The following is a 20996-nucleotide window of genomic DNA, read 5'->3' as shown; positions in this document are numbered from 1 at the left end:
TCTTGACTCCATTGTTCTGAGTATGATGAGTGTATGCTGAGCTAAACACACAATCGTCTTCACAAAACAGCTTCTTAAACAAGAAAGAACGTAGGATGGGACTTGACTGTGTCCTTCGGAATTTGACTGGATCACTGTTGTTGGCTGATTGTGATCATGATCTCATACACCCCGGGCTGATTTTCCAGGTTTCCGTAAATGTCTGTGGAAAATAAAACTGATATAGACTGTTGCTCACTATGACCTGCACTGTGTTTTCTGTTTGTGCAGTTTACGCACCGCTAGCATGTTGACAGAACAATTTTATTTCACTGAAACACTGAACACTTTTCTTTAAAGTTCATTTATTGAGTAACATGAACAATAGAGGATTCTGTGAAACATTGAAAGCTGTTCTCTGTAAAGTCACTGAATCACTTCTCTAGGAGGAAGCAGCAGCAGCCATGACACACTTTGAGGTTTCTTTGGCCTGTCGTTGCTCAGTAGGAGCAATAAATGCAGAAGAATTCAATCAAACGTGAGACAGATGTAAGTTGAGCGTGAACGTGCTGAGATGTGTCATGAGACATGAGGAGCGGAAGCTCTGTGAGCACCGCCTTCTCTACAGAATGGGTGTCAGTGTTGATCTGTGAAGACCGCGGCGTTCACTGTTTCACTGAGGATCACATCATCTGGACGGGCATGGCCTACCAGTTCAAACTGGCTGAAAAACTGGTCATACTCAATGACCGGGGTCAAGGAGTGCTGATCAGGATGAACCACATTAAAAAGGTGAGAGGAAAATGGATTCTTGTAAAAGTCACAAACCCGTGAAAAAGATGAATATAGGCGGGGCTGAATTTTGTTTGTTGGAACTCGCAGTAAATATGTGATTGATTCACAACGGACTGAACTCAATTAATCGCTTTGTTTGTTGAATTGTTTGCAGAACCAAACGATGCTCACACCTCCCACTGCTTTTTTAATCGTTTTTATTGCTTTTTATTATTCAGATAGGATTTGAAAATACATTATTTTATTCAGAGGGCTTTTAAAAGTATCGTTTATGTATTGTATTTTGTCATGTGTTAAAAAGAAAGTAGGTTCGGTCTCAGTTTTGTAGAGAAAGAGGAAGTGCACACAGGAAATGAACAGGACCTGTAAGGCCTCTCTGTAAACCACATCTCTCACACACACACACACTGCAAACAGCCTGCACTTCCTGTCTGTCTCAGAAACCAGTGTAACATAGAGCTTCTAAAGGACTAATCCACTGTCAAGACTAATGTGAGCGTTATAGTGTAATAAATCAGTAGATAAATCCTCTGACCGACCCTGAAGGCATGAGTTTCTGTGTTGGACGGTCCACTTCTCTCAGTGTCTTTGCACTGCCTCTACAGGCCTCTACACAATGTTAGAAATCATCTTTATCTATGCCTTACATCCACAGTGTGCACTTCAGAATGTCTCGTGTCGAGTCGAATGCACCCTGACGTCATTATACATCATGGAACTATTTTGAGTTAGAATTTTTCGAAAACCCTTTTTCGAACACGCCCAAGGCCATTTATCTGATTATCATAAAAATCACGTCATCTTCAGGCAATGCAAAACAGAAGTTATTGAATTCAGCTTAAGTCAAACTGTTCTTAATTAACACGCAGACGAATTTGACAAAGATCAAACAAATTTGTCATCAAAACTCATTGATGTATCGTAATGAAACCATGTGGCCTTGTGTAAATGATACTGATCTTTGAGCCATACAGAGAACAATGATACCAGGTATGGTCAAACTTTTCAACTGGATTCAGGTCATCTTCAGAGCATGCCAGCAAAAGTAAATGTACCAAACCATGATCTCTTAACACATCAGTGGAGCTGATGGCATTATGACAAAATGGATCTGAGGCTGTGTCTCTGCAACAGTTATATTAATATATTAATAGGTATACTGACACCAAACTGTGTGTGTCATTGTCACTCCACGCTGACCACACCATATCAATCTGGTTACAGCGCCACCTATTGATCAAAAGTGAAAAGCACTTAAATCACATTACAGCTGATTGTATTTAGGATTGTATTTTTAAACATTTTACCAAAAAGTCTACAAATGTCTTTAATTTATCATTTTTGCTGTTGATGTGCTTGAGCCTGGTGACTGCTGTTTGCAGCTATATTTAGTAGTAATAATAATTGTATTAACATTTAAATCTATAAAGAGGATAGATAAAAACGAGGATCTGTGCGTAGTCCCGATGGGGCAGTCGTGGACTAATGGTTAGAGAGTTGGACTTGTTTATGTGATTGTGCATTCTTGGTTTTGCATACATGTTTTCTTTTATTTCAGGTATTCACAGACTCAAAGCGAAGACCATCATACTTCACTGAAAAAAGCAATGAGTCTGCTGTAAAATACATCAACAGAAAATTCCCCAACATTGACATCAGGGGTGGCAGTGTGAGTATTCACAGATAAAAAGTGGTTCATTGTTGTCTTTGATTTTGGCTCAAACCTTGAATATTTAATTTCCCTTCTCTTAATGAAATCTTTCTGCAGCAACATCTGAGCAGCATACAGAAGCAGAAGTCAGCTGTATTGGAGGGCCTGCAAAGTTACTACGAGTCCTTCATCGATGTCATGGAGTTCAGGGTAAGAATGTCAACAGATTAAACTCCTTGTCAAGTTAAGTCAAGTTCATTTGGTGGCCTTCTTGGTTATATTACTAGACAGCAGTTTCTAGTTAATTTAATAATAAAAAAAAAACATGCCAAATCAGCAATACAAGCTTCATGTGTCAGTTGCTTTAGCTACAGGTGTGCAATGTCTTTATTACCTCCTTCCCCCACTGCTCAGATATCTGTATCTTCTATCACTATTTGCACCATTGTGAATAAGATGCTGTTTGTTGGGATCTAACATGGTGAAAACAGTGCCACTAGATAGACACTAAAGACAAGTAGCAATGACCAAAAATGTTTACTAAATTATTAATTGTATAGGAATCTCTGTATTTGGGCTAAAGCTTGACCTGACATTCTTTGACAAGAGGCACTGTTGCATCAGTCACCATTGACACTGTGTGGATGTGCCTCATTTTTCATGAGATACTGGAATATGACAAACTTTGAATAAGTGTTGGAATGTTACAGCGGCAAGGACAAAGAGGTCCCACTTCAGCACTTTATTTTTGGCATTTCTGAGGAAAAATGCTGATAAATTTGTTGACAACATGTTTGTGAGGCTTAAGGCATTGTGGCTTAAAATAAGAGTTAAAAAAGTGTTTTGAAGATTCACCAGATTCCAAATTTGAACGTTAACTTTCACAGTAACTAATGCTTTACTAACAATGTGTTTGTAATAAAACTTGGTATATGTAATGTGATTGATAGATAGTTTCTTTATATTTTCATTACTCTTTAGGACAATGTTTATGAGTTGCTCAACACAATAGATGCCTGCCAGTGCTTCTTCGACATAGTAAGTACGACTCTTGAAGAGAGGAAAGAAAATCAAAGGAGGCAGAGATGGCTTTAAATTCATCTGTGCTCATAATCCATTTCAGGCTGTAAATTTTGACCTCACCAAGAACTACCTGGACCTTATCGTCACCTACGCCTCAGTCTTTTACATGCTGTCCCGTATCGATGACAAGAAGGCAATTGTCGGACTGTATAACTGTGCATATGAGTTCTCGAACGGAAACAGGTAACAGACCATGTGACCACAGTTTTAGACACAGTCACGGTGCTTTTGGACCGTTGCATGTACAAACACTCATTTTACAATTTGGAGGCAAAACAAACTCACATAATTTCATAATTTTCCTGTTTGGCACATTTTCACATCTCATTCATTTGTTTTTGTACGATCTGCTCACATGATCCACTGAGGGTTAGGTTTAAATACATCCATTAACTTGTGTGTTATCAACTGGCTGGAGATGTTATGGGCTTGTGTCTGTCTGTCTGTTGAATCAGCCAAGAGTCCTTGGCTCAAAAACATAATACAAATGCAGAAAGATTTACGTGAGGGTAATAGAATACGTCAGAAATATATATTAATAATACTCTGTGTGTTATAACTCTATGCAGTGATCCCTCGTTCCCTCGACTTGGTCAGATGTTTATAGAGTATGACCATCCCTGGAAAAAGCTTTCAGAGGAGTTTGGTCCCCACACCAAGGTCAGTCCCCTACAGATACACCGTAGATTTCCATCAAAGCACATATGTTTAGATGTTGGCAACAAAATTAGTCTTATAGACAATTATTTACAGTATATACAAAATAATATTCTTATGGTATGCAAATTCAGCATCTGTCTTATTATATTCTAGTGTTTGGCACCTACCACTCAGTTTCTGTTTATAGAGAAATGAACACCTAGTGAATATCGGACAGAAAACTCTTCAGACTTGAAGAAAAGCTTAAGTGCAGAGCTTCTAGTGTGTGAGTGATTCGTTGCAGGGTTGATGTGAATGTGTGTGTTGTTGGTCAGTCTGTGACAGGGGCTCTCCTCTCACTGCGCATGCTGTATCCGCGGAGGAATCTGTCTGCTGACCAGTGGCGCAGCGCTCAGCTCTTGTCTCTGCTGGCGTCCCCTGCTGCCATGCTCAGCCCTACCTGCTGTGACACCGTACGTACATCAGTCATCAGCTCCGCTGTGTGGTTTAGCTTGCCTGTCCAACATACTGTTTGTATAAAGGACTTACTCTGAGCATTGCTTCTAGATGGCTTGTGAGTATCTGTCCACGGAGGTGATGGAGCGCTGGATCCTCAGTGAGTATCTGTTAAATACAAGGAGACGGTGCAATCCTTCCCCTAAGATCACGCTAACTAGCTGTCAGGCCGAGAGAGAGAGAGGGAGGTGAAGTTGGACGGAAACCACTCATATGGAAATGAATTGGGGATGTATCGTGCAAATGATTAATCAGAAGAATGCAGGGTCTCATTTAGATTAATATGATGAGGTGTTTCAGTCAGAGTGTTATTTTCCTAATGTTCAAGTGAATGAATGTACACTACATTTGTACTGAAACGCTGTTATCTTATGGTTGTCAGTTGGCTTCCTGTTGTGCCATAGCAGTCTAAATACCAATGCTGACTCTCAGAATCTGTGGAAGACGGCTCTCCGTAGCGGCCTGTACCTCACAGTCATCAGAGACGAGGTTCTCAACATACACAAGCTCTCCGAGGACTTCTTCGACGGTCTCAAAGGGTAACGCGTGCATACAGTACAGCACAGACTTCATGCTGTCACTCAGCAAATGAATGCTACTTCAAGATTTTAATGCATCAGAGATCATTTCTTATAATGTAAACAGTTTATCTTCACTGTTTTTTTTACAGGTACAGTAAGCGCATTCCCGACATCAAAGAGTGTAAAGATTATGTCATCACTAACTGGTGAGCATCTTAAGTATTTCAGATATCTCAAATGGGCATCATGCTTTTAACAGACTCCAGACTGCAGACTAAATGTTCATCATCTCATGGTTTTCCAGCGGGGCACTGAGGAGAGAGAAGCGCAACTTCCTGAGAAATGCTCTGAAGGAACTTACCAAAGTTTTAGAGGATGAACCTGCATTGCTTGGACCCAAGGTTTCAATTGTTCTTTCATGTTATTATTAGTATTGGTACATTGGTGCATAGTATTTATGTATTGCTTTTTTTGCTATATTTAAATGCAAATAAATTGTAATAATGTAGAGTGGAAAGACACACATGAACTCAAATCTCTGTGGCATGAACTGTACGGTATATGTGCCCGCTCTAGGCTTTATACGTGTTCATGGCGCTGTCGTTCTCCCGTGATGAAGTGCTCTGGCTTGTGCGTCATGCTGAGAACATCCCCAAAACCAAGACCCCGGAGGACTATGCAGACTCGTAAGTTTCACTGAGCTACAGTACGAGAGCATTCCATACTCAACACATCTGTAATGTGAACTTGGAAAGACTGTTATGGTAGTATTCCCTTTCCTTGATAGTTGTGTGAATTGCACACACACATGAACCTTTCACATGTTCACGTGCTCAATGTGTTGGATGTGCAGACAGTTGGCAGAGCTCCTCTATCACATGGAAAAGCTGCGCACTCTATTGGCTCAACACAGATATGTTATACAGCGCTACCATCTTCAGTACTTGTCACAGTATGATGCTCTAGTGCTGAATGACATCATTCAGGTACCCGGCACATGGCTCTGCTCACTGAAGCACAAAACATGTTCTGCATTTCTATAAGAAGGTTTGCGGTTTTGCTTCATTTTCTATCTTCTCATTTCAGGGTATGTACGTCTGTCCGGAGGAAGAATCCGTTCTTATGTCGTCGTTTGTCTCAACTCTGTCCGCAATGAGTCTCAAGCACTGTGAGTTGTCTTTCAGTTCTCTCTCCACATACAGTACTCTCATAGGCAGCAGCAGTACAGTGTTTTCAGTTAGTGTTGTGACTGCTTAATTGGGTTCAATTTGTAAACTCTGAAATTAGAGTTTGTTCTGCTAGGTTTGTGCAACTGGCCTCTGCAAAGACTGACCAACTGGTCAAAAGACAAACTTGAAGGGAAAGTTTATTTTATAAATAATATTGTGGGTTTGTTTGCATGTGTGGTTTAAGGTACACTTCATATTTGAGAAGAAGGTATGATATGATTGAAGTAAACATTGTTCAACTGCCATCTTACAGCATCTTTGATAAAATATGTAGCAGGAATTCAAATCCAGTTGTTACATGCAGATTTGGTTTCTTTCTGAACATTCTTTGGTGGTCTTTTTTATACAGTGGACGCCGGAGAAGAGTTTGACCTGAAAGCATTCAGACTGGACTGGTTAAGATTGCAGGTACGGCTGAAGCAAAACTGAATTAATTTGAAGCCTAAATAAGAAAAGAAAAGAGGCAAAAATAACATTCTGTAGAAAAACCTTTGGACACACACTTTCATTCATTTACTGTGAAGTTGAAGTTTCCTGAATACTTTTTAAATGAAAATATGAGGGGAACTTGTTCATCTAATCAATTAGATCTCAGCAGGAAAATGCTTACCTCACTGCCAATTTTTGGTTTCCCTCCACTTTTTTAAAACATATGTATTGTTACTAATAAATCTTGAACCATATTTCTTACTCATCTCAATAATCCATGAAATGTTACGCCAGTCACTACAGATCTGAAGACCCAATGTTTTTGCCTTCTGCAGGCTTACACCAGTACAGGTAAAGCTCCTCTGGCGCTGAAGGACTACCCTGATCTTGCCAAGGTCATGAACATGGCCCAGTTTCACACGAGGATGATGGACAGTGTGAATGAACTCCTCTGCGAGACGGCTGATCTCTCTATCCTCTGGTGAGTCAATGACTGGAGCTGAGACATTAATACACATGCATATTTATGTTTTGAGGTGTAAGGGTCATCCACACATCTTAAGAATAAATATGACAATAAAAAAGAAATTCTGCTATTTCTTTTTTTGCTGAATTTGCTTTTCTTTTTTTTTGTATAAAAAAATGATCCTGGCTGCTTTTTGCCATATAATAAAAGTGAGTAAGGATTGTCAATCTAAAAAAAAAAAATGACAAAAATGCACAGATTATCATATGATCCACGCGCTACATTTCGAGTCTTCTAGAATCATGTGATAGGCTTGTGTGACATCTATTCTGTTTTTCACAGATAATCTTCCCCTCTGCAGAAGCTTTGAAATAGAGTACAAAACTTGCATTAACTACACAAATGCCACATCAACACTTTTGATGTCACTGACCCCAAACTGTGTTAGTTCGTGCATGTTTCCATTGATGTAGACGTTGTTTCAGAGCTTTATGATTCAAAAGCTAATCAGAGGAGGAGATTTTAACTAATGGTTTGTCACACAGAAGATCATATTGAGACCATGAATACAGAGTCCTCAGTCCTTTATTATGATAAAAATGCGTGGCTAGGATATTAATCAAAAATGCACCTTGTTGAAGTTTGCATCTTTTGTGAGTCTTAAAAAATGTAAATGCACAAGAGATGCATACAGCTTAGAGATGCAGACATTTGTTTGTGAGTTGACGTGCCTGTAATGTTTCAGTTTCCACGCGCGTGTGTTTGAGAAGCTGTTCTCTCAGAGCAGTGAGGATGTGTCCATGCAGCGCTACCTCACGGCTTTCCCAGTCATCTGCTCACACTTCAGTCAGTGTCTCCATCCGCTCTGTCCAGAGGAGGTCAGTACTGTTAGCCCGGCTCGCCAATGTCTTAGATTTCTCTAATAAATATATAAGTCAGCTTGACCAGAGTTCTTGTGGAGAGAAGAATTTATTGAAGGTAGTAGTGTTCTTCAGCAGCACCTTCAGATAATCTTAGCTCAGAGTTTTGTCAAGCAATAAATACTATACTGTCTGAGAGACAATGTAAATGCATGACTAAATATAACTTAAATACACATACTTAACCAGCATATCATTCATAATGCCATTTCCTAGTTATCGTGTCCACAGTTTTCTATCTATAATTGCCCTCAGACTGTCCAGGTGATCATCTGCACCAAGCATCCTTAATTCTGGACTTTCTGTTAAGAACCTAAAGTTCCATTAAAAATCGTTGTCTTGTTCCCATATTCAGTCCCAAAAAGTGTGGCATAGATCACTTTCAAAGTAAAAGCTGAAACACTGTTTGCGATACTCTTAAGTGATGTTCTGTCATATGTTTCTTGTTAAATGCATGGACTAGACTGAAGAAATAGAGAATCAAAGCTTGAAGCTGTGTGTGTCCTTTCTGGAGGAGATTTCCCGTCAGACGTGTACGGTTGTGCTGGAGATATGTGCTGAACAGTGTAATCTACATGAGAAGGTACATTACACATTCAGTGTGACGTAAAGGCATGGGGATCAACCAACATTAACTCAATTACAGTTATAGTTAAAGGGGTCTGGATTTGGGCTGAAAGTAAAATTTCAGATAACAGTATCTCTGTGTGAATATTACAGAGTGGGTAACTGCAAAAAGAGTTTTACAAAGAGCAATGTCTTTTTAAAAACATCTTCCCTCAGTCATAAACATGCGGCGTTTTCAGCTGTGTTGTGCTGTGTTTTAGTTACTGCCCAAACACAGTGCCGAGACCATCAGTACAGCACGCAATAAAAAACTGAAGAAGTCATTACCAAAGAAAGGAGACGTGCCTAAAGAGAAGCCAGGGACAGAAAGCCTCAGGAAGGACAGAGCCATTGTCACAAAGTACGTAACATCTCATAGTATCTTTATAGTTAGCTGTAGACCTGAAATCTCAGCGGCTGTCTTCTTTTGTAGTCTGGACAAGATGCACCAGGCGCTGACAGAACTGTGCGCTTCCTACAGTATCTGTGCTGATTTCACCGTGTTCAAGCACATCATTGTACCTGCGGAGTTCCTGCTCTCACAGCTGGAGATAAGACTCAACAAGTACTGCTAAAATTTAAAGTGTTTACTCAGAAACTGAACTGTTTAGATCACAACACAAAATCAGTTTGTTGTGTCTTAAAGGAACATCCCAGGTTAAAAAAAAGCAAAAACTGAGGTTACTATAAAGCACTTAAATGTATATAGTTTAAGCTGTTTACAGTCATTTAAGGTTTTAGAGGTTATGTTAACATGGCAACAAAGTTATAAAATTGGACATAACTTTACACAGAAAAGTTTTTTCAAACTGAAAATCACGTTAACACAGAGTATTTTAACTTTTACAAATTGGCCCCATTCACTTCATCACAATAATCTAGACTTTAGCTTTTTTTTTTAAGTCATTTTGTGGTTATTAACATAAAGCCACAAGGCCAATTGTCAATTGAGCTGAACTTGTTTTGAACCCAGAATATTCCTTTAAAGTTTGTTTGAGAGAGAGTCCGCCTTCACAACTGTAAAATGTCAATGAAAAGGCATTTGGTAAAGTTTGATGAATCATTAATCATGCACTGCTTTGCTCAGTCAGCATTACTGCGACCTAACCAATAGAGGTTTACAGGGTAATTGTGCAGATGGCCAATTATAATCAGAGCACTCATGAAATCGCCCGACCCTCTGACCTGCTGGCTGGGATTCAGGCGTACGTTACGAGTCTGCACAGCCTCAGCTGCTACATCAACATTGATGTCACACGTCTGGTGAAGAACGTCTTGTTGCAGCAGACGCAGCCGCTGGACTCGTATGGATCTCAGACCATCACAACACTCTATACAAACTGGTAAGACCTCATGAAATCTTATTAGCTTACAGGGCTATTGTTTGAAATATCAGATTTCTGGTCTCCAATTTAAATGTAGTTAATGTGTTTAAACGGTTTCTGGTCTCCTGTTGTCAGGTTTCTGGAGGGTCTCTTGCGTCAGGCCAGCAGTGCTCTCATAGTCCACTGTCCTACCACACAGTGTTTTGTGAACCAGAACACTGAGAATGAGCAGAGCTTTCATGCTGAGGAATACGCTGACATTTGTGGTAAGCTGAAAATTAAGATAATATTTCAGCTAAATATTTTGTTTCACAATTTTAATAGCCTACTGGATCTGTATACCACTTTAATTTTTATACATGTATTCTTAAGCATTGGTTTCCCAAAGTAATATAACATGTTTCTTTTATAGCAACAACAACAATTGTGTGAAAAGATATTGAAAGCATTCTGTATACATGCCCACACTCCCCGTTTTTGTATTGTACTTAAAATTATATTATTCTATTAAATGGATACATGGCAAAAGACTGATTTTATGGTGATATATTTCTCTTTAGGTTTGCGATCATTGGCTGAACTGATTGGCCCTTATGGACTGAAGTTTTTAAATGAGAACCTCATGTGGCACATCATATCCCAGGTTGGAGAACTGAAGGTATGACATTTTTCAAAATGAAGAAATTCTTGTGGCATATTGTACAAACAAGGCCAATTAAATTGCTAATTAAAGTATATGTGATAAAGTATAAATTATTGAATTAGCTCATGTTGTTGCTTTCAGAAACTTGTGAGTGACAACATGGATGTCCTGGTGCAAATGAGAGCTAACTTTGAGAATCCTGACGCAATGAGTGACCTTCAAAAGAAACTAACAGGTGCAATTACAGTTCATACATTTTTTTATGTGTTTTTATTGTTACCTCTCTACTTTCTTTGTTCTTTTAAATTTTGTATCCTCGTAAGTGTAAAGTGCTTTGAGAATTAACTTTTAGAGGCGTTAAATATAAAAATAAATGTATTATCATTATTATTATTATAAATCTTCCAAGCTTAAATCTAATCTGTCACTATTTAGAAACCTTCATCCTACATAGTTTTCTGGAGTTTTTAACATACTTCCTTTCAAATGTAATCACAACTACTACTTTATTATTAAGTATAAATAAATAAAAAAGCATCATAAAGCAAATAAATAAAAGCCTACTGAAATGACAAACAATAACATTCTAGACTAGAAAATTGTGTGCTTCCCATTGTATGCCAGTGGGAAGTGGAGGGTCTTTTAATTTTCCAGTGTGTTGATACTCCCGTGTATAAAGTGAGCTCTATTTTTCGAGTTTGGTGTGGAAGAATTTGACAGGCCTGCTGCACAAAAACAAGCCCTTATCAGTAGTGGTAAGGTCTGAAAAGACAACAGTGGAGTGCTGCCTGAACTAGACTGACAAGAGCAGCTTCAAACTGAATCAGGAGGTGATTCCAACCAGTTCTCACTATCTGACACTTTAACAAGCTTTAACACACACTTGAGGTCAAAAAAAAAAAAAAAAAAAAAAAACCTAAATACTGCTCTTCTTCCACTCTCTTCGGAACTCTTCTCTCACTCAAACTTCTCCTCTGTATTAACGCTCCCTTAAAAAACATACTGCAATAACCAGACATGGCAAAACTGTACCGGAAATACAAATATAAGAGAATTGCTATTACCAATATCCTACTAAATTAAAAGGCAGGAAATTCATAATAATTCGATATAAATCATTGAAATATTATTGAATAAACACACTGAATTATAATAATTCAACAAATTAAATTAGCTCTTTTAAATGTAATTTTATTTATTTTTTCATCAAAATGTATTCATACTTTTTAAGCTAGGTGTAACATTGGGAGGCGTTGAGATGGCTTTGGATCCAAATGAAGAATTGATTCAGAAGTGAGGTGAAAACAGACAGAGTCAAATGACAGCAAACAGGTACAATCCAGAAAGAGACAAAAGAGTGATCCAATAAACAGGTGAAGATCAGGGCAGGCAGCAAACAATCAGAAACAGTCCAGGGTCAAAAACAAGGAAAACACGGAAACCTTTATAGTCCCTCTGGTTGGAAGCAGGTGGAGTCTGATGAGGAGTTTGTAGGCAGAGGGTTATGGGAAATGTAGTCTGTGGGAATGTGTCAAGAGTCAGGGCTGGAGTGCCCTCTGGGGGAGCTTTTGGGCACTCCAGCTGGTGACCCTTGTTTTACTCATTCATAATTCTATTCTTCTCTTATTCCTCTGTGGACTTGTACTTTAAATAAAAGTCCATTTATCCAATGTTTTTCACCAGGCTGTGAGAATGTTTTGAAGAGAATGACAATTATTGGTGTGATCCTGTCATTTCGCTCTATGGTCCAAGAAGCTCTTGGGGAGGTGAATGTCTCTATTTATGTAAATTAATGTTGAATCAGAACACAATAGATCAAGTGTTTTCTACATTCATATACAATACAATCATATCCAATATAATGTTGACATTAAATGTAAAAAAAAAAAAAAAAAAAAAAAATCTGTAGTTATACATGTCAAGCTATACATATATATATTTTTAAGTGCCCCTATTATGCCATTTTTAAGGTTGCTAATATTGTTTTATGAGTCTTCTAAAACAGGTTTACATGCATTGCAAGGTCAAAAAACATGTTAGTTTTCTCAGAAAATAGATTTAATTTCACCTCATATCTAATTGATTCATAAATGACTCGTGCGAAACAGTTCAAAGATTCAGTCTCTCTAAACCCCTCCTTTCTGTGAGCCCTCACTGCTGTGATTGGCCAGATGGCGCACTCCTTTGTGATTGGTCCAGAGCCGTAGAGAGAACTCTCTACAGTTCTGGATTGGTCTACTGTGTACAGCTGGAAACAAAATGCCAATTGCCTTGACAGAATGACAGCCCTGGAGACTTGTCAATACATAGAAAAGATTGTATGGATTGTGGCTTACCAACTCAAGCCGGATTCTGAAGATGAAACGCTTGAAGTGGTTGATTGACAAGAGACTGATTCACAAGCATGACTAGAGAAGGACATTTCTCAGTGGTATGTGTCGAGTGTTAACAAGTTTGTGGTAATTATGAGATGTGATCAAACAAATTTACTCTCACAGCGTAGGATACAGCATCTTCTCAAAATTATGTTAACCACATAGAAACTTTACTGTGTTTGTGGGCAGGCAAGTTGGCGACCTAAAACGTGGGCGGACATTATGCAAATGTGTTACTTTGTGATGTAGAGCCGTAACAGAATAAGATTCAAATTCCTGACGACTCATTTCGGCGATTGCGAGTCGACTCTTTTTTTTTTTTTTTGACAGATAAATACTTTTATCTATCGTGCATTGTCGGCATCACAACTTTGCAGATAGTTTATTTTCACATACAGCTAAATGTCACTGCATGAAAGGTAGTAGTCGAAAAGGCATAATAGGGGCACTTTAAGTTTTAAAAAAGCACACTAATGCCCTCTGTATTTGTCATGGTATGTGTACATCAAGATAACGGCATTATAGTTTTTACATGTTATCATGTTCTGCTGGGTTAATGAGTGAGCAAGGGATGTAATTCTACTGATCATTTCCATCTGTAGATCATGGACAGACACTGTCCATTTATAATGAGACCCATCAAGTGCCTAAAGGACTTAATCTCTCCTGAAGGTGACATCAAGGTAAATCACTGAGTCGTTGCTACTGGAATAACATTTGTATCTGTCTGTAGCTGTCTTTACCTGTTGTTTTTTTCACAATCACGTCATCCTAGGAAATACTTAATCTTTTGGATTGTCTTTCCACCTCTGATTATGTGTAGGTCACACTCAGTGTATATGAAATGGCTTCGGCAGCTGGTTTGCCATGTGAGATCGACCCTGCGTTGGTTTCAGCGATAGCAAACATGCAGACAGGTGAAGTCCCATATGGAAGTTTGTCTGTCTGAAACAATGTCTCAAGTTAATCTATTCATCTAGTTTTTCAATTTATTATTCATTATTCTCCTTGGCAGACAACTCGTCCATTGAGGATGAGTTCAAAATTACCTGCTTGCTGCTGGTTTTTATAGCCGTGTCTTTACCCACCCTGTGCCTGGATCCAAACTCATTCTACAGCCGAGCACAAGGAGGTAACATTGGGCAGAAGAGCAGGAGTTGCATAAGGGGCAATGCAAATGCAGTCTTGACAAAAAGTTGACAAAAACAACCAGTACAAGAAGCAGATGATGACTTAATATAGATAAACTCCAGAACATCTTCCCTTGCTCTGCTGGAACAAAAAGCCCATAAATAAAACAGACCATAAATAAAAGCCTAATACTTAGAGTAAATGCAGATCTTTAAAGATTAATTTTGCTGAACTCTTTCTGAAACTCAAACGATCTTGACTTGTTCTTCAACAGGTCATCAAAACAACATTCATTGCTTAGCCACTGCAGTTAACCATATTGCTGCTGCTATGTTCACTGTCCAGAGAAAAAATACCCGGATACAGCTTCAAGAATTCCTGAAGGTAAATGATCAACCACTGAATACACGGCAAGAAGTCAGTATTTTTCATTCTATACATTGACATTCATAAATCCATAGCAAACATTTACTGAAAACATCTCAGGTTACGCATGTAACCATGGTTCCTCGAAGGAACAAGATGCTGCATCAGAGGATGCTTTGGGAACGCCCTTCAGTGTGACTGGCCCTGAATCATGTGTGTAATGAGTCCAATGGATGGGTTAGACATCATAGGTGGATGATGTCAGAGACCAGGAAGCTTAAAAGCATGTGCGGCAAAGCGGGCATTTAGCCTCTAGGAATGAAGCAAGCGCCGGCAGAGATGCCGGAAGTGTGGCACTGCGACGCAGCGTCTCGTTCCTTCTAGGAACCATGGTTACATGCGTAACCTGAAACGTTCCTCTTCAGGAACTTGAGCTGCATCGGAGGACGCTTTGGGAACGAGAATGCCCACGGCGCCAGATTTTCAAATCTCTGCCTAGTGTTGTAGAGCACAGCTAAAGCGAGAGAAAGAGTCAGGAGCCTGACAAGTAATCGGGGACATCCCGCCCAATGGCCAAACTTCCGAAGGAGTGGGTCTTGACCCCCAGAGGGGAAATCAGAGGACTCGAGGCTTTAGGATAGCATTCTGATTCACCGCTTAGCATAAGATTCTTTGGCCAGAGGCCTCAGCCTCAGCGCAGAGGAAACATGTAACCAGAGGGTGTCTGCCAACTGACTGGCCACCGAGAGTGGCGCGGTAGGCCACAATGGCTGCCACGTAGACCTTCAGGGTGGAGTGGGTCAACCCTGCAGAGAAATGGGCCTGTCGAGCTGGCGGTCTCCGCACCAAGAAGTGAAAAGTTTCCACCTCAAGGCATACAGTTTCCTCGTAGAGGGTGCTCTGGATTGAAGGATGGTCTCGACAACCTCGGTTGAGAGACCGGAAGCTACGAATTGTCCCCCCTCAGAGGCCACACCCATAACTTCCATAGCTCAGGGCGGGGATGAACTATAATGCCATCTGACTGTGAGAGGAGATCCCTCCTCACGGGAATCTCCCATGGAGAGCCGTCTAGGAGGGAAATCATGTCCAAGAACCATACTCGGCCGGGCCAGAACGGGGCTACTAACAGCAGAAGGACCCCATCCCGGCGCACTCTCTCCAGAACTCCCGGGATCAGAGCAATCAGGGGAAAGGCATACAGACGAAGCCTCAGCCACGTCTGTACCATGGCATCCAGCCCCAATGGAGATGGATGAGTCAGAGAGAGAACCAGAGGGGACAGTGCGATGTCTATTGAGTCGCAAACAGGTCCACCTGAGTCTGGCCAAAAATTCTCCATATCTGCTTCACCACCTCGGGGTGAAGCATCCATTCCCCAGGCCTTGGCCCCTGCCTCAACAGGATGTCTGCTCCCATATTCAGATGCCCAGGAGTTTGCCCTGAGACCACACAAGGATCTGGTATGCTAGTTTGTACTAACGGCGTGAGCGCAGACCCCCTTGGTGGTTGATGTAAGAGACCACTGCTGTGTTGTCAGTGCGCACCAACACATGGTGACCTCTTAGGTCTGGGAGAAATTGTTGTAGTGGCCGAAGCACGGCCAGCATCTCCAGGCAGTTTATGCGCCATGTCAGATGGCGACCACTCCGCAGACCATGGGCAGGGTGGCCACTCATGACTGCACTCCAGCCGGTCAGGGACACATCTGTCGCTAGCGTTACGCAGCAACAAGGAGCTCCCAGCACTGGGCCCTGAGACAAGAACCAAGGCTTTCTCCACATGTCTAAGGCAAGTAGCCATCGCCGCGTGACCTTGATCATGCGAAGTGGGTTTCCCCTCGGGGAGAACCCCTTGGTCTTGAGCCACCACTGTAGGGGTTTCATGTACAGCAGGCCAAGAGGTATCATGTTGAACGCAGCTGCCATCAGACCCAGCAGTCTCTGAAACTGCTTGACAGTGATTGACCGGCCTCGCGACGGCAGTGAGGATCGACTCGATCCGAGCAGGTGACATACATGCCTGCATTGTGGTCGAATCCCACACCACACAGTTTTCTTGGTGTTAAGTCTTAACCCCAGCTCTTTCATGTGAGTGAGAAAGACACCTCGATGCCGAACCGCCATCCACTCTGATTGGGCTAATATCAACCAAACGTCAATGAGGTTGAGTCGTGAAAGTCTGAAAGTGTGGGGTGAGAGTGCAAGGCCCTAATATCAACCAAACGTCAATGAGGTTGAGTCGTGAAAGTCTCTACAACGCGAGGAGGGACCACCTCAATGGCCTCCGTCCTCACAGAGTGTCTACTTCTGTTCCATTACCAGAGCCTGCTTGGGGAAGGCCCGGTTGAATTGAGGCGGAGGAGAACCAAACTGGATTCTGTGGCCTCTCACTACAGTGTGCAGGACCCATTGAGACACGTTTCGCAGTAGTTTTCACGCTGCCAAATAGTCTACCAAGGGAATCAACCTTCCGAGACTGATCTCTGGTGTCATCAGAGCAGTTAGCTTGGTGTCCTGAAGCGGCACACCGGCAGGAGATGGCCGAACTAGCTGTTCTGGAAAGCTCAGTGGAGGTCGCGAGCCTCTTAGCACCGCTACATTTCCGGGCGGTAACTGAGAGAAGTGCTCGCCGGAGCCCGCTGTGCCCTGGAATGCCGGCAGGGTTGGCAGATCGATCTCCTGAGGGCACTGAGGAGAGACGGGCACCGTGTAATGCGATGTACACTGCCCACACCGCCTTGTAACCTCCTAAGTGAACCAGTTTAATGAGACTGGCCTCTGGTGCACCTAGAGCAGCTAGCTCGGTGCCCTGAAGTGGCGGACTGGCAGGGGACGACCATACTAGCTGCTCTAGAGACCGCCATAGAGGTAGCGAGCCTCTTAGTACTGCTATGTTTACAGGCAGTAACTGAGAGAAGTGCTCGCCAGAGACCACTGTGCCCTGGAACACTGGCAGATCAATCTCCTAAGGGCACTGAGGAGAGACTGGCACCATGTAATGTGGTGTACACCGCTCTTCCCCAGAGGAAGCTGGCCCTCAAAAAGTCCTAGGCCTTAGGCGTCAGGACATTTACAACGAAGACTATCCAGTGAGAATGACGGTCCGCAGAACCGCCTTCCGCTAGAAGCCTTTGGCCTGGGAGCGCCACTCTGACTCTAGACTCTGCGGAGTACAAGAAGTGACATCCCCAGCATGAGGGGCTGGAACACGGTAGGGTTGTGACTGCTCCCTCCCAGCAGCCCTTGCTGACCGCCTCAACCTCCTAAGAGGAAGAGAGCTAAACACGTGTTCTCACTCAAAAAATTTTATCCCAAGAGCCCTGTATATCTAACTTCTCATAGTAAGATAAATATTTCATTTTATTCCTCAGAATAAATATAGTCAAACAAACATCAGTAGAAAGATTCACATCAAAAAACCTGAAATGAAGTAATATATGCGTTGCCTCGGCAGCGCGCGAGCCACTCAGTCACACAAACAACATCAATCTCCTCAGAGAAAGATGGCTGCTGTAGCGAGCTCTCACTCAGAGGGGGAAGAAACCGCAGTGCGGGCTTCCAAGCCTCGAGAACGAGCTCTAGATCTAGATAACACAGGTAGAGATAGAAAGAGCCGTCTCCAACCCGTCCGCCAGATCATGTGCGATCCCTGCGATCTTGGTCGCCGCCATGCCTCAGCAGCAACGGGACCACAATCGCAAGATCACATGCATGGACATACTCCTCGGTGCGTGCCCGGCGAGAGCGGAGCACTTAACAGTGGGAAAAGCACAATCAGCCCCCCGAGAGCCGACTGGGCAAGCTCCACTCTCCATTGATGCTGCTCATTATAATATCAGGTATAATATGCTTGTGCAACTGGTGCTTGTGCAACTGGCAAGCTTATCCACACCCTCCACATCAATCTCCTCAGAGAAAGACAGGCAGAGCGTCGCGCCCTCTCACCGGGGGGAAAGTACCGCAACGCGGGCTTCCCGAAACCCCGAAAGCAGGTGCCGGATCTGGTGGTTAAGGAATAAGATAGGGACTTGCCCATCTACATTCCTTCCACCAGATCCGAAAGCGAAACCCGCGAGCACAACCACCACACTGCCTCGGCGAAAGCAGGGCTGGCGCAGCGAGAAATGCCAGTGAAGGTTCCCTCCTCAAAGAGAGCCTTCTGAGAGTGAAGCAAAGCAGTAACAAACGCTCGCATCGCAGCCGTCAACTCCCTCGAGAGTGTCCCCACCCCAATATCTTTTTCTTTGCGGGCAGGGAAAACACACAGCCTGAACGCTGCCTGCTCTCGCCCAAAACTTCTCTTGACTGAAGCTTTAACATAATGGAGCTTATCAGTGGACAAACAACACTAAATGAGACTCACAAACAGATAGTGACTGACAAACACACAGAGTGCTTGCTGAAAGACAGAAGGCTAAATGCCGGCTTTGCCGTACTTGCTTTTAAGTTTCTTGGTCTCTGACGTCACCCGCCTATGACATCTCGCCCATCCATTGGACTGATTACACACATGATTCAGGGCTGGTCACGCTGAAGGGTGTTCCAAAAGTGTCCTCCGACGCAGCTCGAGTTCCTGATGAGGAATCTTGTAACGCTTCACAATTAGGCTCCATTTGTTCACATTAGTTAACTTGAACTAACAATGAAAATTGTTTTAAAATATTTATTGATCTCAGCTAATGTTAATTTCAACATATACAGATACATTATTAAAATCAAAAGTTGTTAATATTATAATTCGTATTATTCATATAAGGACCTGAGTTAACATGAACATTAAATACATTTGTATTTTTATTAACTAATCTTAACAAAGACTAGTAAATACTGTGACAAATATGTTGTTAATTGTAGTTAGTATTAGTTAATGCACTAATCACGAACTAATCAGACCTTATTGTAAAGTCTTATCAAAATCTTTTATCTCACATCCTGTAGGTGGCATCATCCATCTTACTGCAATTAGGTCAGAATGTGGAGCGAATGGAAATAAAGAACAGAGATTCCATTTATGTCATTCTACACATGGTAATAAACCTATGGCGAGTAACTGAATTATTATCATTTAAAAATGTTTTATTATACAACTCTTACTTTTGTGTTCTTTATGTTATAGATAGTGGAGCAGTCACCGTTCTTGAGTCAAGACATGCTGGAAACGTGTTTTCCATATGTACTCCTCCGAAACGCTTACAGAGAGGTGCACAAGACCTTCATCCACACTATGGGCTAAACTTTTGAGGATGTAAAATCGTGACTTTGATTTTGTACATATCATAGTCTAACAATTTAAATTGATATTCAGCTGGTTTAATTTTTATTGTGAATACTTGTCTAAGTAGATTCCAGTGGACTCTGGTGAAATTAGGGGGAAAATAACAATATATAGAAAGGTGTTAGCAGTATACAGCTGCATATAATAATTATTTCACGTTTAAACTTGTTGACACGATGATTAATAGCAGAACATTTTATTTTCATATAGGTCATTCTCATGAGCTAATGCATTATACAAATTCACTGATAACCATAATTTGCACATTTTTAATCTTCTTTATTGCCCGGAATGTAAGTAGAAATTGCAGTGCCTAGCAGAAGCATCTAAACCAGTCTATATTAATAATCTGCTAGAATCCTAAAATAGTTTCTAGACAATGACTGTGATTGTGCTGTACATTGCTCATTTGTATTTGCTTAAATGCATTTTAAAATTTTAAAGCTTTTTTAGAAGTGATCAAAAATTTGATTTATAACATGAAAATGTTATCAAATAATAATAATAATAATAATAATAAAATCATTATTGATATGTTTGTGTCTGTTTTGTTATGTTCACGTCTACTAGTGTGTTGGTTTATATGAACATATTTTAAAGAATATTTTGAAATAATACGGTGGATACAAAGAATATTTGGTAGAACACAATAACAGAAGCAAGCATGCTCTTGTAAACATTTCCTTGAAGATTTCTTTAGCAGCATGTTCCTGTCATGCCTTTATTAAAATCTCTGCCTCCTCCCTCTGTCCAGACTTTTATTCTTTCACACCTGCCACACAATCAAGGACTCCATAAATGCTCACACTTCATTCACCCTGTTTGTCTAGTGTCAACAAAAGCTGTTTAGATTGCACTGCTCTTCCTTGGAATTTCTTCATCTTCCGCTTCATGCGATTATCAAACTTTCACTGCTGTTTCATTTGGAACTTCAACACCATTGTTGTTTCCCAAATGTCCCTCTTCAAAAATAAGCCCAAAATTGTTCCATGGTGTCTGGAAGCTTCCAAGGCCTTCCCGCTGCTCATGCAAGCCTTCCCGAATG

The 20996-nt window shown here is 41.3% G+C and overlaps 1 protein-coding gene across 1 annotated transcript; it reads left to right on the top strand.

The window, feature by feature from the left end:
- The first annotated feature begins 552 nt into the window (after positions 1-552).
- Positions 553-20694, top strand: LOC109074361 (nck-associated protein 1-like). Its single transcript, XM_042765834.1, has 31 exons — positions 553-771; positions 2333-2443; positions 2543-2635; positions 3407-3463; positions 3549-3691; positions 4078-4168; positions 4483-4620; positions 4715-4763; positions 5046-5202; positions 5334-5390; positions 5489-5585; positions 5761-5870; positions 6038-6170; positions 6271-6352; positions 6763-6821; positions 7178-7323; positions 8054-8186; positions 8692-8811; positions 9056-9195; positions 9268-9399; positions 9959-10177; positions 10295-10425; positions 10720-10817; positions 10944-11037; positions 12486-12568; positions 13780-13860; positions 14001-14094; positions 14193-14309; positions 14583-14692; positions 19615-19704; positions 19793-20694. The coding sequence occupies exons 1-31, from the start codon at positions 568-570 to the stop codon at positions 19907-19909; spliced, it is 3486 nt and encodes a 1161-aa protein (XP_042621768.1). The 5' UTR covers positions 553-567; the 3' UTR covers positions 19910-20694.
- The last annotated feature ends 302 nt before the right edge of the window (positions 20695-20996 follow it).

The sequence above is a fragment of the Cyprinus carpio genome, chromosome A11 (assembly GCF_018340385.1).
Source record: "Cyprinus carpio isolate SPL01 chromosome A11, ASM1834038v1, whole genome shotgun sequence".
In the NCBI taxonomy this organism is placed as follows: Eukaryota; Metazoa; Chordata; class Actinopteri; order Cypriniformes; family Cyprinidae; genus Cyprinus; species Cyprinus carpio.
This window is presented reverse-complemented; position numbering and strand designations above follow the sequence as displayed.

Bases quoted from the DNA above. Each gene is read 5' to 3' on its own strand.
- LOC109074361 (XM_042765834.1), top strand. From the start codon at position 568: ATGAGGAGCGGAAGCTCTGTGAGCACCGCCTTCTCTACAGAATGGGTG. The intron at 4,169-4,482 runs GTCAGTCCCCTA...GTTGTTGGTCAG, and splicing joins AGTTTGGTCCCCACACCAAG to TCTGTGACAGGGGCTCTCCT. The intron at 8,812-9,055 runs GTACATTACACA...GCTGTGTTTTAG, and splicing joins AGTGTAATCTACATGAGAAG to TTACTGCCCAAACACAGTGC.